The 16848-nt window shown below is 36.8% G+C and overlaps 3 protein-coding genes and 1 pseudogene across 5 annotated transcripts; 3 read left to right on the top strand and 1 right to left on the bottom strand.

Annotated features, from left to right (window-relative positions):
• The first annotated feature begins 916 nt into the window (after positions 1–916).
• LOC105175438 (G-type lectin S-receptor-like serine/threonine-protein kinase At1g11330) lies at positions 917–4461 on the top strand. Its single transcript, XM_011097873.3, has 7 exons — positions 917–2302; positions 2561–2668; positions 2759–2961; positions 3050–3260; positions 3381–3624; positions 3716–3866; positions 3956–4461. Exons 1-7 carry the CDS (start codon positions 1051–1053, stop codon positions 4265–4267), a joined length of 2481 nt encoding a protein of 826 aa, XP_011096175.3. The 5' UTR covers positions 917–1050; the 3' UTR covers positions 4268–4461.
• Positions 4462–5829: 1368 nt separating this feature from the next.
• LOC148784908 (G-type lectin S-receptor-like serine/threonine-protein kinase At1g11330) lies at positions 5830–8935 on the top strand. The gene is made up of 7 exons (XM_088876694.1): positions 5830–6600; positions 6916–7023; positions 7102–7292; positions 7380–7590; positions 7735–7969; positions 8090–8240; positions 8413–8935. The coding sequence occupies exons 1-7, from the start codon at positions 6063–6065 to the stop codon at positions 8728–8730; spliced, it is 1752 nt and encodes a 583-aa protein (XP_088732820.1). The 5' UTR covers positions 5830–6062; the 3' UTR covers positions 8731–8935.
• Positions 8843–10096, bottom strand: LOC148784907 (calcium-binding protein PBP1 pseudogene; annotated as a pseudogene). The gene is made up of 2 exons (XR_016063380.1): positions 9395–10096; positions 8843–8978 (listed from the first exon to the last, which is right to left on the bottom strand). The product of XR_016063380.1 is annotated as a calcium-binding protein PBP1 pseudogene (transcript).
• A 2429-nt stretch (positions 10097–12525) lies between these two features.
• On the top strand, positions 12526–16848 carry LOC105175474 (G-type lectin S-receptor-like serine/threonine-protein kinase At1g11300). 2 transcript variants are annotated; one of them, XM_020698191.2, is made up of 7 exons: positions 12586–14249; positions 14517–14615; positions 14724–14929; positions 15002–15212; positions 15377–15608; positions 15679–15829; positions 15962–16848. In XM_020698191.2, the coding sequence occupies exons 1-7, from the start codon at positions 12956–12958 to the stop codon at positions 16253–16255; spliced, it is 2487 nt and encodes an 828-aa protein (XP_020553850.1). In that variant the 5' UTR covers positions 12586–12955; the 3' UTR covers positions 16256–16848. The 2 variants fall into 2 exon arrangements, with proteins under 2 accessions (XP_020553853.1, XP_020553850.1); XM_020698194.2 differs by lacking the exon at positions 15962–16848 and having other exon boundaries at positions 12526–14249; positions 15377–15594; positions 15679–15828.

The raw sequence follows: 16848 nt of genomic DNA, 5'->3' as shown, positions 1-16848 counted from the left end.
TTTTTAATTTATTAATTATTGAACAAATACCTAACAATAAACAAATAAAAGATATAATATTTTGTTAGTGTTTATTCTACCAAAATAAAGTATTATTTTTATTAATATTTTTAAATTATAAAAATATTAAAAAATCAAAATATTGTATAATTAAAAATAATAACTACTAAGTAATTAGTATATATTATTATTAAATATAACATAAACATAAATTAAAAAAAAGTGTGCCCAAGTGGTTAGTGCTACTAACAACTTGGCCACATTTTTCAAAAAAAAAAAAAAATAATAAAAAGTAGAGAGTGATTAATAGCACTAACGACTCCCCTTAAATTCGCAACTATACCTTTTTTTGGGGTATAATTGCAGATTTTATATTTTGTTATAATAATTTAATAAATAACTGACAGGAAGTGTTCTAATAAAACAAGCACTCCTCTTTCGAGTTCTAATTATACTTTCCCCAAATTTGTTTAATACTTTAATATTTGGACAATCCTTATCTCACATACGTCATTTCGTCAAAGGTTGCAAGAACGCGTTTTGATGATTGGTGTCATCTGTTTTCATTAATTGTGTCAAGTTGAATGAAGTTTTTTCCAAAAGTTTTATAAACATTGAATCCATGTTTTAGAAAATTAAGCAAATGTCTCATTTTTCCCTTCTCTGTCGTGTGTAGAAAAAGTTTTTTTTAACTGATCAGTTTTCACTTTCCGCGAGAAGCCTAAGGCTATTGGCTGGAGCAGGACGCCCGATAATGGTGAAAAGAAAAGGAAGCATGTGAACAGAGGCAAGTGGACTTAAAGTCAATGATAGTCGTATTTGGCTAAACGAAAAAATAATTCCCAATAGGTCCGGATGATGACTTTTAGCATTGACTTGGCGCCTTCGATTGTCTTAAATTGTCTTAAATACTAGATATCTGCCAAATATCATCCCAGCCAAATCCAAATCCAAATCCAAATCCAGTGTGAGCAGTGGCGGATGCAAACCAGCAGCAGCAACTCATGAGATAGAGCCATTTCCCGTAAAGACAACTCTGATCAAATAACCATGATTGCTCCCAAAATCGTCCAACTTTTTGTTCTTCAATCCGTTTTTCTTGTTCTGGGTTTTTGCTTGGAAACAGACACCATCTCCTTCGGTTTATCTATCAAAGATCCTGACACCATAATTTCTCGCGAGCAGGTCTTCAAATTGGGATTTTTCACGCCTGACAACACCACCAACCGCTATTTGGGTGTCTTTTACACAGTCTCCGAGAAAACCGTGATATGGGTAGCCAACAGAGACAAACCTCTCAATGATACTTCCGGCACCGTATCTATATCTGACGACGGCAATCTTGTACTGAGAAACGGAAATAATGAAATTGTATGGTCAACCAATGCGACCACTTCTCCTATGAATAATACCACTCTTCAAGTTCAGGACACTGGAAATCTTGTTTTGCGGGAAAATGCAACGGGGAACACAATATGGGAGTCTTTTGCAGTACCTTCGGATGTTTTTATGCCCACAATGAGGATAGTCGACAACATAATTACGGACAAGAAGGTGGTCGTGTCGGCGTGGAAAAACGGGTCCGACCCTGAAGTAGGACGCTTCACGGCGGGGCTTGAAGCATTAAATATTCCTCAAATTTTCACCTGGAATAATGGCCGACCGTACTGGAGGAGCGGCCCCTGGAACGGGCAGATTCTGATTGGGGTACAGGATATGTATTCTCCATACCTGGACGGGTTCACTGTAGTCAACGATCGTGCCGGCACTTTCTACTTCACGGCACCTGAGGGGAAGTTCTTGATGAGAATCACCCTAAATTCTTCAGGAAGCTTAGTTCAAACTTTGTGGAACGATCAGACTAAGAATTGGGATATTACATGGTTGGCTCCTCAAAATGAATGTGATGTTTATGGGACGTGTGGGCCATTTGGTAGCTGTAATGCACAGGATTCACCTATTTGCTCTTGTTTGAGAGGATTCGAGCCCACGAATAGAGATGAATGGGAGAGAGGGAATTGGACTGGCGGGTGCCAGAGAAAAAAGCAGCTGCAGTGTGCTCAAGGTGATGGAGACGGGTTTCTGAGGTTGCCGTTTATGAAGGTTCCAGACTTTGCTGAACAGTTATCGTCTAGGCAGGAAGATGAATGTAGGAGTGCATGCTTGAGTAATTGTTCTTGCATAGCTTATGCTCATGATCCTAATATCGGTTGTATGTTTTGGGGCGAGACCTTGATCGATGTTCAGCAGTTCTCGGGCGTTGGTGTTGATTTTTACATCCGTCTGGCGGCTTCAGAATTGGGTACTCTCCTTTGACAGATTCCTTCCAATTTTTTCTACAAGACCTCCTTTTATATAGTTTATCAATTTAGAGAAAAAGAAATTTAAGTCCCTTCAGTTTTTTTGTTTTTCTGCATCTCTGAATTGTTTATTGTTTCCCAGCTAAGGATAGTAGTACTAATTAGAAGAGGACTAGTGGTTGATGAATTAACGCTTAAAGTACAATTTATTATGAACATATGTGAACTGAAGACACCTTTTTTTCCTTTACATCTTTCAGATAATCACAAAGACAAAAAGCTGATTATCATAATTCCAGTGGTCGTGGGCTTTGTTTCCGTATCTGCTCTTATCATCATCGCTTGGTGCTGGATGGTCAAGAGAAAGGGTGAGATTTGCCTGTGAACCAATTACTTGAGGAGTTTACTAGTATATTAAGCTGTCAGTCTTATATTATCCATTTTCCTTCTGAAATCAGGTGATAAAGCAAAAGACAAAAGGATTTTTGAAGCAGGGCAAACATTTTCCTCAGATTCAAACGCAATTGTGCTCAAAGATGAATCAGAGAGAGTTAATATTGAAGAGTTTCCACTATACACTTTTGAGACGCTTGCAAATGCAACAGATCAATTCAACGAAAACAACCTTCTTGGGAAGGGTGGGTTTGGTCCTGTTTACAAGGTGAAATCCTCGTCACTTGTTGCATCCAGTATGCAGTTCTGCAAATTCAAAGAATAACAAAGTACTGAAGTTGTGGTCTTGTTTGTAGGGCAATCTGGCAAATGGGAAAGAAATTGCTGTGAAGAGACTGTCAGCAGCTTCTGGACAAGGGGTGGAAGAATTCATGAACGAAGTGATAGTGATTTCCAAACTCCAACACAGGAATCTCGTCAGACTGTTAGGATGCTGTGTGGAGAAAGAAGAGAAGATGCTGATATATGAGTACATGCCTAATAAAAGCTTGGACTTGTGTCTCTTTGGTCAGTTCCAGATCAGAAGTCTAACCTATGCTTTATATATTTTTCAGGAAATTTGTGCTGCTAGCACAGTTTAATTTCAGCTCTATATTCATACCTTACAGACAATTTTATCATCTGCAGATCCTACGCATCCATCACAAAAGGTTTTAGATTGGAAGAAACGTTTCAGTATTATTGAAGGTATTGGGCGAGGCCTCATGTATCTTCATAAGGACTCCAGGCTGAGGATAATCCACAGAGACCTGAAGCCCAGTAATGTGTTGCTCGATGAGGATTGGGACCCAAAAATTTCTGACTTTGGAATGGCGAGGATATTTGGAGGCAACCAAGATCATGGAAACACTGCAAGAGTTGTGGGAACATAGTACGTGAATTTTGAATTGAGAAGTACATATATAGCATGCTAATCATAGTATGTCAGTGCAGTATGATATACTAATATGTTGACTTGGCAGCGGATATATGGCACCTGAATATGCAATGGAAGGCAGATTTTCTGAAAAATCGGATGTCTATAGCTTTGGAGTGCTGATGTTAGAGATAGTAAAAGGGAAAAAGAATACACATTATTACAACCATGAATGGTCTTTGAGTCTTCTAGGATGCGTAAGTCTTCACTTCAAAATCCTTTTCTAAAATCCGGGATCTCTTACATTATTTTCTTCATTGTGAACTTTTGTTTCATAACATTTCAGGCCTGGAAATTATGGAGTGAAGACAATGGTTTGGCTTTCGCGGATGAAGCCATAGCAAGTCCTACTTTCCAGGGAGAGATCATCAGATGCATCCACATCGCACTCTTGTGTGTCCAGGAATTTCCGAAAGATAGACCAACCATTCAGACTGTTCTGTCGATGCTCAGCCGTGAAATCACGGACCTCCCAGCGCCAGAGCAGCCGGTGTTTGCCGAGAAATGGAACAGCACAAACATGGGATCAACTCAGTCGATGAACCAAGTTGGATTCTCCACCAACGAGCTCACTCTCACAGTTCTTGACGGCCGATGACGTGGGGATTCCTGGAAATGCTTACATGATATGCCTTTTCTTTTAGCAGTATCTTCAAATGGTTAAGCATAGATATTTTCTTGTTTTCCTTTTAAATTTTGTATGTTTGTGTAATAATATGAAAATTACAGTCCTCTCAGGTATAACTGAAAAATAAAGTTCCAGCTCAGGCAGGAAGCCTGAAACTCGTCGAATTTCATTGTCCACCTATTTTTGCGTATGCTTCAGTACACAATTGTTAAGAAGTAAAACACAAACAAGATGGATGATGAATCGAGCTTCTTATTATATTGTTATATTCTATTTCATATTGTTAAATATCATGCTAGTGGACTTTTACGCCATTTATAATGTTAAATATAATAATTGATAATGAGGTACACATAAGCATAATGGCGTGGAAGAAAGAAAAGTTCCCTCACGCTCATTGGTGGAGTACTCGATTACACTCCGTAGGTGCGTGATCAAATTTTACTGCAATTTTTTTATTTCAATTATTATGTACATACTAGATATTACATTATTTAAAAAATATACATCAAAATATGTATATTATTAAATAAATTAAAAAAATACAAAAAAAGTTTGAAATATAAAATTCAATGGTGACCAAATTGTGGAGGAATGAAATATAAACTGAGGCAGAATTGATAGGGACCACAAAATTTGCGGAGGTCCTATTTGTTGTGCACTGCAACTATATTATTTGGATTGGGAGTTGGTGTGGATATGAATGGGCGGCCCTCTCTCCTAATCTTGCCGCCTGTTGTATTGCAAGCCAGTTTTGGAACAATTTTTCGAATTTGCAATATAGTTATGATTTTAGTAGGGACATGGCGGAAGGGCTGCTGATTTCGTACCATCAGTTTCCTTTTTTATTCTTTCCAAGAAATGAACTGTATTTGTGTATAATATGCGGGGACCATTTTCCTGTCTCCCTCATTTCAACCCTTTTTTCACTGCTAAATCGGAAACAAACGTCAACTTTGATCGTCTTGGTCAGTCTCTGATGCAGTGCACACGTCTAAAATTGGGGTCTAGCTTGTGATAAACATCAACTTAGTACCCCCACTTTTTTCTTTATATTGTAATTTTGTCTGATTTTGGCACTAAATAATTTTTACCCAATGAATTTGAGTAGTCTGAATATGTCAATGGGTAGGTTTTATAATAGTCAAATTCAGTCATTTATTATCAGGTAGGTACTGCTATTTTAAAATTTATCTAAAAGATAATATATAATTTTTTTAAAAATGTCGAATGCTAGTATTTCACACTTTGCATTGTAAGTTCATCTTTTATTAAAATGTTAAGAAACATGTAATAAATGCAAAAATAAGCATCTCAATCAATTAATGTATTTATATTACGGGATGGTAAGATGGTCTTATGGATTACATAGAAGCAAAAGCTAGGAGATTTTTTGACACTTTCTAAAAATTCGAGGACCTGATTGAGTTTTCCACAAACTTAAGATGCTAAAATGCAAATCTCCGCCGAAAGTTCTCCAGTGCAATAGTCCCTTCTGATGGCTCGTGTGGCTGAAACTCGATTGCTTTAGTCAAACAATCAACATTGGGCTCAAGCCACTTTTCTCACTGGAACCACTTTCAGGAAATCTTAAGAGTTATTTTTTCTTTTGTTACTTTTTCCAATGACAAAACGCTTCAAATTTTCACTGAAATTGATCAACCTGTTTCTGGAGGCTGATAATTTTTTTTAGCTCCGGAAACAGACTTTCTACAACGTAACAGTCCATCATAGGTAGATACTCTTCCAGGCAAGAATCTTGGGCATGATAATGGTCCGTGCAAAAGTTCTGAACTTTCTTCTTCTTCTTTCCATCTTCCTCTATTCTTTCCTCCCGCGGTTCTGCACAGCACAGGGCAACACCAGCAATTCAAGCAATACTTGCGAAACTTATGGCAAGTGTGGGCCCTTTGGGAGCTGCAACTCACAAGTTTCACCAATTTGTACTTGTTTGCGAGGATTCTACCCGACGAATAATCAGGAATGGAGTTCAGGGAATTGGACCAGTGGGTGTGTGAGGAGGGTCCCTTTGAACTGTGAGGGGAATAATGGAACAAGTAATGGGAGCGGAGAAGATGGGTTTTTGAAACTTCAGAAGATGAAAATTTCGGGCTACTCAGCCCGATGGTTTGGCCCTGAAGATCAGTGTCAGGATCGGTGCTTGAGGAATTGTTCATGCATAGCCTACGGTTTTGACGTTGGTATTGGTTGTATGTTCTGGAGCCCACCCTTAATCGACGTTCAGGTATTTCCAGGCGGCAGTGGCTCAGATCTCTACATTCGCGTGGCAAATTCTGAACTAGGTAATTTTTTGTCAGGAGGTCTTTTGTGATATTCAAGAATGTCATCATATTGAAGACGGCTGTTTAATTTCAATCTTTTTCTGATTTCTTGATCCTTGTTTCACGAATTATGCTTTCTTACTTCTCACACCATGTTTCTGCCTGGAACGAGTTTGGTTCTGGTCATTTACTTTCTACTATCGTGAAATTTAGTGTTGTCGTCCAATGCCCTTATTATTCAGTTTTGACAGAAATTATGATGGAAAGAAGGATTATTTGTGAAGGAGTAAAACCTTATCTTCCTTAACTTTTATGATGGTTGTTCTGTTGCTGCAGCTAGTAAGAAAGACACTAAGAAGACCATAATAATTGTGGTTGTAGTCGGCTTGGTTGTCGTGTCTATTTGTGCATATTTTTCTTGGAAATGGATAGCTAAGCGCAGAGGTAATATTTGGAGTACAATACCTTTAATTAGTTGATATATTCAGGTTTTAACTTAGGATGGCTGTCTTCATCAATTAGGCAAAAGAAAGACAAGTGAACCTGAAATAGCAGGCAAATCAGGTTCAGTTGACTCCTTTGTTCAAGATGCATTAAGTCAAGTAAATCATGAAGAGTTACCACTGTTTAAATTTGAGATACTTGCAAATGCCACCAACAGATTCGACGAAGCTAACAAGCTTGGGAAGGGTGGCTTTGGTCCCGTTTACAAGGTAATCTTTCATGCTTGTTTATGTCATGTGATCTTAACTCTGTATTGCTGTCATCGAATTGAAGTGCTGAACATGCTCCAACTCTAGGGAGAATTGGCAGACGGAAGAGAAATTGCAGTTAAGAGGCTTTCAAAAGCATCTGGACAAGGGATGCAAGAATTTATGAATGAAGTGGTTCTAATTTCTAGGCTCCAACACAGGAATCTTGTTAGACTATTGGGTTGCTGTGTAGAGAATAAAGAGACAATGCTGATATATGAATACATGCCTAATAAAAGCTTGGACTTTTTCCTATTTGGTCAGTTGAAGGTCCACCCTGTTTACCATAATTGTTTTAATCAATGCAATAGCTGCAGGCAATTTCATCGGAATTTTTATTTTTTCAGGGAGCACTGTGCTTGAAATGAGGTTAAGAATAATTTACTTCTCCATGTTCTTGTAGATCCATCACAAGAGATCCTAGATTGGCTAAAGCGGTTCAACATTATTGAAGGGATCTGTAGAGGCCTCCTTTATCTTCACAGGGATTCTAGATTGAAGATAATCCATAGAGACCTGAAGCCAAGTAATATATTGCTGGATAATGATTGGAATCCAAAGATTTCAGACTTTGGCATGGCCAGAATATATGGAACAAAGCAAGATCATGTGAGCACCGTTAGAGTGGTAGGAACATAGTAAGTGCATATCTCATCGAAACGCTAATAGTGTTTGCATATGTAACCTTGACCTTATTTCCCTTTATCTGAAGTAGGTGATCAGTGTGTCAATATTTAGCTGATATGACTTTCTTGCAGTGGATATATGGCTCCTGAGTACGCATTGGAAGGAAGATTTTCAGAAAAATCTGATGTGTTTAGTTTTGGAGTTTTGATGCTTGAGATTGCTACTGGAAAAAGGAACACAACTTTCAACCATCAAGAAGGCTCTTTGAACCTTTTGGGACATGTTAGTGATCAACTTAAACTCTCCTCTACTTTGAAATAATTCCAAGTAATCAAAATAAAAATCGATCTCTCTACCACCATAATTATGTATGCCATTGCACACCATCACTTTGTTTAGTTCTCTAAGGCATATAGTGCTCTGGGTGGTCGTCTGACATATTATTGAATTTCAGGTATGGAGACTATGGAATGAAGACAATGTTGCACATTTGATAGATCCTAGAATATCAGGTGCAAGCTACCGGTCCGAGGTGGTGAGATGCATACATATCGGGTTATTGTGTGTCCAAGAACTCCCGAAAGACAGGCCATCCATTTCAACTGTGCTCTCAATGCTAAGCAGTGAAACCATAGAGCTCCCTGAGCCAAAACAATCGGCATTTTCTATAAAGTCAAGCCATTCTGATACAGGTACAAGTTCTTCACAGCAGACCCAAAAAAGTAGTTGCTCTTTGAACAATGTCACTCTCACCATGGTTGATGGCCGCTGATGTGTGTGCTAAGCAATAAATGACGAAAAGCAGTTGATTTTGACTAGTGATTTGCCTTGTGTGTTTTATTTTTCTCTGCTTTTACCTTTCCCTGGAGATAAGTTTTCTTGTAGTAGCTGAAAGAGTTCCATCACGCCAAAAACTGGTAGTTTTTCTTGGGTCTACCACAGTCCATTTGATATATAGTATGGTTAATAGGCCTTTCTCTCGTTGTCACAACCATTTTTTAAGTGAACTTAGGTGTATACCTGTTATCAACAAAATCATGCAATCAGGACGCAAAACCGGAAATTTGTCCGAGTAGCATCAACTATAAAGATATGGATGATTTGTTCTGATTGCTAGCCTAAAGTAAGCAAAAATAGTTGGGCTAAATGTCAAGTCTCTTCGATCAAAATTCAACTCATTACGTTAATGGGCTTACTGGAATCGAGTAAAGTGAACAAGAAAGTCCAAACAGCAGCTAAACCTATGATTTGATTATGATATCGTGATTTAAACAGGATTTGACATTTTGAATTTGGAGATGCAGGCATCAAAATTTAAGATATCATGATTCGAACTGTACTGATCAAATGCATCCATACATGGGATGATCCAAATAAGAATCCAAAAAACGCAGACCAAAAAGATCAATCTCAGTTAAACTAAACAACGTACATACGTATATGTTAGAGGTGTTCACTGATAATGAAATAGCATTCTTGCCCGATTCATGAGATGAGGGCTCAATCTAAACATGAGAACACAAAATTCCATCTGATTCAAGCATCCATCGCCGTCCAAATCACCTTCCTCTATCATACACCGCAGCAATTCGTCGTCGCTCACATCCTCCAATCCCAAAACTGCAGAATTCTTCTTCAAGCTCTCCAATGTGATCACTCCCTTCTCACAATCCATCAGAAGCCGAAACCCTTTACACAGCTCGTTCATAAACCCATCAGCACCCAACTTCTCCACCATCGACGGAAAAAAGTCCTCAAATACAACCTTATCAGTTAATACTTTCTTAGCCATCATCAATCAACTCTCTCTTTCTAAATATTAGATATATGTGTAACTGGTATGGAAATGGCTATCATATATATATATATATAGCGTATATATGGTAAAGAGGAGGAAAGATGGGGTGTGAAGGAACGAAATTTCGCGTAGAAAGAGTCGAAATGGAGAAATCATGTATGCCAACCAAATTAAAAGTACAGTTCAGACGGGTTGGTGCCGGCATTACATTTTTTGAGTTAAAATTTTGTGGGCAGATGGATGAAGCAACAGAGAGTTCTGTCAGAGTCCTTCCTGGAAATTACACGGAAACGTAGTCGTTAAACTGCGCGCCTGGTGGCGTCGTGCCCAGCATTAATATTTCGCTTCATTATCCTTCCACAAACATTTATATTAGTTATGGAGAGACGGACTCCTTAATTATTGAACCAATTTTCAATGCCTGCCTTTGCCCGTGACTGCTTTCCGCCACTTCAGTAAAATAAAATAGATAAAACCCAGGATCACATGTTTCTGTAAGAAATTTAAAACCAAACGAATAAGTCAAACACTGCTAAATATTACTTGCATTTACGAATTCTTTTATTTAATTACATTTTCTTTTATTACAAAATATTAGCAGTGGTTCCCAATTTGAATGAGATAATAAATCCTATTTCATAAGATTTGGTGAAAATATTGAGAAATGTTCAAATATGTCCTCGGGACTGCTAATATATTTGATAAAGAATTATTAATGCTGCATTGGCTGCTCCGAAATTTGAATGTTTAAATTACTTCTTATTTTTAAAAATATGGTCAGCCATCAACAATTCATTCACTTAGTATACAAAATATCAACTATATCACAAGTAATCAAAATTTAATAATTAAACACCACAAACGTGCAATTAGTCTGTAAATATTTAAAATTCATTTCTCCAAACTTAATAAAAATCATGTGAAAGCTAATCGATTGATTTTTAACGATTGAAAAATGATTTAATCGGGCTTAGTATAAGCAGCAGAATGGTGAGTTCTCGAAGTATGAAGTTATTAACAAACAGGCAGAAGCTCTCTATTTTTAATACATATTTTTATTTTTCTCTCTCTATCTCTCGAAAAAACTAAAAATTTATTTTTTATTTAGTAAAAAGAACATTTGTAATGATATAATTGTTTGACAAGTAAAAAAGTTAAAAAATAAAAATGCAATGTTTATGTGTTATTCCCAACAGAGAAGCAAAAACTATTCAACAACTTACCCTCCAATTGCTTCCCAATTTGTCTTTCTTCCCCTACCTTTAATATTTCTTCAAGCATGCATGGATTAGGCTGGAACCAAACGGATCCGTTTATTTTTCTCTATTGCATGCGCGCTGGATCTATCTATTTCTGATCAATTAATTTAAATTAATCACCACAATTTATGTAGAAGGATTAAACGCATTTTTTATCTTTTAATTACACCCATTCTTCGTTTTATTTCTTTAATTTTCTACAACTGCAAAATAGTTCTCTAACTTTTTAAATTGCTCAATTTTGAGACTTCAATCGGAGAAAAATTGTCCCAACTCGTTGGAAAATAGCACATGCTCAATATTATTGGCACGTGATTCTCATGTATACTAGTGTCGTATGAGTATCATGATGAATTGCAATGCTATAAAAATATTCTTGTGTACCGTAATTTGCGACAATTTTCTGACTATTGGTGTTTTGAAATTAAGCTATTTAAAAAATTAAAAGAATCATTTTACAATTCTATAAAATTTTAAAAAAATTAAAGACTAAAATAAAAATAGAATATAATTAAAAGATCAAATATGCCTTTAATCCTTATGTAGAACAATAATACGTGGTATAACGACTTATGTAATAAATGATCAAACATATTATAACACTAAAATGAAGGAAAATGATTGCGAAATCAGCTTTAGCCTTTAGCCAAACTCAAAGGTTCACTAGTTACATTTCAATTCACTCATTATCTATACTTTATTATTGAACTGGAGCACTATTTTGATATTTTACTTTTCATAGTCTGTTAATTTTATATATTTATTAAATATTTAATTAATTTATTTATTAACTTCCTACAATCCCATTCTTTTACACCCTAAATTACTTTTTTAAAATTTTTATTTAATAATGCACACTCGTTGGAGTGTGCCAACACACACTAGCAGCTGGAAAAGCTCTACAACGTTGCAATTCAAACGTAAAACTGCCGTTGCGTTGTACAGTCGGGAAGGACAAGAAGTGTGTTGAAACTGGTTTCAGTTTCAGATTAATGCGTTCGTAGGACATTGTTCAATACCGAAGGAAAAGAAAAATCTCGGCTTTCCACCACTGCGCACCGGAACCCCATCTGTTTTCAGTCGCCTTCGATTATAATCGCTTAACTGGGGAATTTCGCCCTGCGTGATGGGGTATTCTGTTATCATTTTTTGCAGTCTATTTCAAGAACTTTTCATAGTATGTGATTCGTTTTTTTTTTTTTTTGAGTGTTTGGTTATGATTTGTGAAGATAGAAAAAGAAGAATAAAAATAAATAAGTTTATTAGAGATACTATGTATGTTTGGATTTATTTTTGAAGATAATTTAAAATAAATATTGTATATTTAATGTTATGTTTTGGAAGAAAAAAATTATTATTTACTGTCAAATCATATTTTTTTTATATATATTTATGTATATGTATGTATATATATATATATATATATATTTATGCTAAAACAATGAATGAAGGCAAATATTGAGTATAGTTTCACTAGTTTTTTTAAAATAACTTGAAAATGAAACAAATATAATGTTGCTGTGGTGCGTTGTTAAAAAGAGACGCGGTAAGAGAGAAACAATTATATAGTCAAGAATCAATAAGGGATGTTGCGTATGTAAAATATTATGAATTTCAGTGCTTGTGCAGCAAAGGTGAATCTTCAACAAGAGGGGATAAATATGGCGTTAGGTTTTGACTAGCATGATCTTGTGTGAAGGACTATATAATGAAGACTATTATGCAGTTGTTTCGACCCAAGAAGATGTTTCTTGATAGAATTATGATCAAATATGACGGCTTCATCGGCCAAGAATTTTCTCTTTTGGATTAACTATTACAATGTTACGTCTGCAAGAATAGAGAAAAGTATGCGATCATTGATAGAAGAATAAGGAAATTTTTGCACCTTTAATCAGGAACAAATTCACCGTCAAATAAAAGAAAACACATGGTATTTCATGGGTTTCAGGCACAAAGCAAACATGAGGCCAATGCTTCAAGTTTTTATGCTTGTAACTTGTTGTTTGTGTTTAGAATTAACCTGTGCCATTGACACCTTAAGGGTCAGTCAGTCGATTCGGGATTCAGAAGTTTTGGTTTCTAATGGGCAAAACTTCAAGCTGGGTTTTTTCAGCCCAGTAAATAGTAATCAGCGTTATGTTGGAATAATGTATAATATCCCAGTTCCGACCGTTATATGGGTAGCTAATAGAGACAAACCTCTGAATGATTCTACTGGAAAAGTGGAGATGTCAGAAGACGGCAATCTTGTTATCTTGGATGGACAAGAGGAGGTGTTATGGTCATCTAATCTTTCATGGTCAGTGGCAAATTGTAGTGCTCATCTCTTGGATACAGGCAATTTGGTGTTACAAGATAATTTGAGTGGTATGATTCTTTGGGAAAGTTTTCAGCATGCTTCAGATTCTTTAATTCAGAGGATGAAAATTATGACAGATTTAAGAACAAATGAGAAGAATATACTGACATCATGGAGAAGTCCTTCTGATCCAGCACTTGGAAGTTTTACAGCTTCCATTGAGCTACTAGAGCTTCCACAATTAGTTGTCTGGAACGGTAGTGATCCTTACTGGCGCAGTGGTCCACATAATGGTCAAATTTTCATTGGAATTTCTCACATGGATGCTTACTTATATCAAAATGGAGTTGATATGGTGAATGATAATCCAGGAACTGCTTATCTGACGTTCACCTATTTCAATGCTTCTGTGTTGACATATTTTGTCTTGAACGTCTCAGGAATTATACAACAGAAGTTGTGGTCTGATGGGAAAAGAGATTGGGAGGTAACATGGTGGTCTATAGAAAGTGAGTGTGATGTCTATAGTAAGTGTGGGCCGTACGGAAGCTGTAACGCTAAGGCCGTTCCAATGTGCACATGTTTGCCAGGGTTTGAGCCAAAGAACGTTGATGAATGGAATGCAGCCAACTGGATTAGTGGCTGCACGAGAAAGACTTCCCTTCAATGTGAAACAAACAATTCTATTGGAAAAATGGGAAAACAAGATGGGTTTCTAAGGCTAAAGACAGTGAAATTGCCTGATCATGCTAAATGGTTTCCTGCTCTTGAAGCACATTGTGGGAGCCAGTGCTTGAATAATTGTTCATGTATAGCCTATGCATATTATAGTGGCATTGGGTGCATGCAGTGGACTGACAGTTTGATTGATGTACAGAAGTTCTCAGGTGGCGGTGGGGACCTTTACATCCGATTGGCACATGTGGAACTAGGTAACACTTCTTCCCCTCTCTGCAAACCAAAAAAATAAATGAAATAGAAAAGGTATGTTTACATTTCGTTTCTGCCTGCTATTCAATTATTTTCCGATTGTTCCAGAACATTAGAGCTCCAAGATATCGAGAATGTTCTGGTCCATGATAAATACTACTTGTGGTTAGATTGGAAGTTCTATTACAAATTCCAGAGTTTATGACTTCTATAGCTAACCACCAGGAAAAGAATTGTTCATGTTTTGTCTAACTTTTACATTTTGACAGATAACAAAAAGGACCAGACAACAATCATAGCAACTACAATTGTTTTGGGGTTTATAATGATTACCATCTGCACATACTTTCTGTTGAATTGGTACAGAGGTAGATATTAACTACAACTTTGCTTCACTGATGAATGCTTAGTAGCATTAAGTTATTATCAAATGTACTCCGGCTATACCTTTTCTTCCCATAATTCTCATGAATCAGGAAGTAAGCAAAAATGTTGGCGCTTATTAACCAGAAGTAGGGGAACTGATCCAGGGTATTCAAAAGAAAGTCTGCCCAAAGATTATGTGAATGGCGTTAAACTTGAAGAAGTACCGTTCTTTAAATTTGAGATGCTTTCCAAGGCAACAGGCAACTTTGACTCTGCCTTTAAGCTTGGACAGGGTGGTTTTGGTCCAGTGTACAAAGTATTTCTCCTATTCCTACCTTATATTTTTAGTCTTTGTAATTTGCAGATTGATTAAGTTGCTGCTTTTCAGGGAAAATTACCCAGTGGGCAAGAAATTGCAGTAAAAAGGCTTGCAGGATCCTCCAACCAAGGGCTACAAGAGTTCAAGAATGAGGTTGAGCTAATCTCTAAGCTCCAGCACCGCAATCTCGTTAGGCTCCTTGGTTGCTGCGTGGAGAGTGAAGAAATAATGCTAGTTTATGAATACATGCCCAACAGAAGTTTGGATGCTTATCTCTTTGGTAAGTCAATTACAATCAAGATCATTTGTAGATATTCAGATTTTCCATAATAGCAGGAACTTCATTGACATAACATTGCTCAACTGAGCTTAGATTTTGTTCAGAAGTATTCTTATTTGGTTTGCACTTTTCACCATATTTTGGTTAATACTTCTCATATTCAGATAAACAGAAGCTTCTTGACTGGAAAACACGCGTCGTCATCATTGAGGGGATCTGTCGAGGCCTTGTTTACCTTCACAGGGACTCAAGGTTAAGAATTATCCACAGAGATCTAAAGGCCAGTAACATTTTGTTGGACGAGGAGCTCAACCCCAAAATTTCAGACTTTGGCCTGGCTAGGATTTTTGGAGGAAAACAAGATCAAGCTAACACAACAAGGGTTGTTGGGACATTGTGAGATTAATTCAAGCAATTGTGTTTTTCTTAACTTGATTGCATTACTTATGCTAATTTGTGTGTGCAGTGGCTATATGGCCCCTGAATATGCACTAGAAGGAAGATTCTCAGAAAAATCAGATGTCTACAGCTTTGGCGTCCTGTTACTAGAAATTGTGAGTGGAAGGAGAAATACCAGCTTCTATAATGACGAGCAAGCACAAAGCTTAGTAGCATATGTAAGTTAATTTATAGATAGGACAGGGACTTTCAGTATAGTTATATCTACTTCGTATTTAATTCTCTTATTTCAACAGGCCTGCAATTGTTCTTCTTCCATATTTAAACTTCCCGTGTTTGGATATTTTCAGGCATGGAAGTTGTGGAACGAAGAGAGTATGATAAATCTAATGGACCCGTTAATATTTGATCCGCAGATGGAACCCAAGATACTGAGATATGCCAATGTAGGTCTATTATGTGTTCAAGAAGTAGCACAGGATAGGCCAAGTATTTCTACTATTCTCTCGATGCTTAGCAGTGAGATTGTCGATCTTCCTCATCCTGAGCAACCAGCATTTATTGTGCACCAGAGATCTTCAGAAGCAAGTCCAAGTAAATTCTCTGCGAATGATATCACTGTGACAATTGTTGAAGGCCGGTAGGACTTGGACTCCTGAGGCACATGTGTGAACATCAAGCAAAATGCTGAGATCCTAAGCTACCTGGAGTAGTTCTTCAATTCAAAAGAATGTTTGCATGTCCTGCAAATAGAAATGTGTTGATAATCCTCGAGGTTCTCCCGACTCTCAGGCATCGATCCATTCGGTTTTTGATGCTTTAAAATCTGGTGGTTTGTGAACCAAATATATATACCTTCATTATTAGCTAATAGATGGTGATAATCGATAAAAGAAGAGGAAGATGTAGGGTCGACACTGTACTCCTGATTCCAATTTGATGAGCTGAAACTATATACTTTAATATGCTGTTGAAAACAGACGCGGCTGGGATCAGTGTAATATATGGGCGAAATGTCCTATTTTGACAAACATGCTGTTTTTATGTCTGAAAGCAGCAATATAAATTCTTGGTAGCAATTCATATAAAGCCATGTGCTTTTCGTGTTAAGTTTGGCGTTTTCTTTGTTTAAGGCAGTCAAAATATCAGGCGGTCAAAAGTTTCAGACTGATGAGAGTTTTTTGTAATAATTTATGTCTTTGCTTTCAATTGTTTCCATTTACATCGTTGTTCATAT

The sequence above is a fragment of the Sesamum indicum genome, linkage group LG12, assembly GCF_026168435.1.
Source record: "Sesamum indicum cultivar Baizhima isolate 11 linkage group LG12, ASM2616843v1, whole genome shotgun sequence".
NCBI lineage: Eukaryota > Viridiplantae > Streptophyta > Magnoliopsida > Lamiales > Pedaliaceae > Sesamum > Sesamum indicum.
Note: the sequence above shows the minus strand (reverse complement) of the source record. Positions and strands in the feature narration are given on the sequence as shown.

Excerpts from the sequence above, each read along its gene's own strand:
- LOC105175474 (XM_020698191.2), top strand. The coding sequence starts at position 12,956 with ATGGGTTTCAGGCACAAAGCAAACATGAGGCCAATGCTTCAAGTTTTT. Across the intron at positions 15,213-15,376 it reads TTTGGATGCTTATCTCTTTG|ATAAACAGAAGCTTCTTGAC; the intron begins GTAAGTCAATTA and ends TCTCATATTCAG. Across the intron at positions 15,609-15,678 it reads ACAAGGGTTGTTGGGACATT|TGGCTATATGGCCCCTGAAT; the intron begins GTGAGATTAATT and ends TTGTGTGTGCAG.
- LOC105175438 (XM_011097873.3), top strand. The coding sequence starts at position 1,051 with ATGATTGCTCCCAAAATCGTCCAACTTTTTGTTCTTCAATCCGTTTTT. Across the intron at positions 2,669-2,758 it reads CTGGATGGTCAAGAGAAAGG|GTGATAAAGCAAAAGACAAA; the intron begins GTGAGATTTGCC and ends TTCTGAAATCAG. Across the intron at positions 2,962-3,049 it reads GGTTTGGTCCTGTTTACAAG|GGCAATCTGGCAAATGGGAA; the intron begins GTGAAATCCTCG and ends TCTTGTTTGTAG.
- LOC148784908 (XM_088876694.1), top strand. The coding sequence starts at position 6,063 with ATGATAATGGTCCGTGCAAAAGTTCTGAACTTTCTTCTTCTTCTTTCC. Across the intron at positions 7,591-7,734 it reads CTTGGACTTTTTCCTATTTG|ATCCATCACAAGAGATCCTA; the intron begins GTCAGTTGAAGG and ends ATGTTCTTGTAG. Across the intron at positions 7,970-8,089 it reads GTTAGAGTGGTAGGAACATA|TGGATATATGGCTCCTGAGT; the intron begins GTAAGTGCATAT and ends ACTTTCTTGCAG.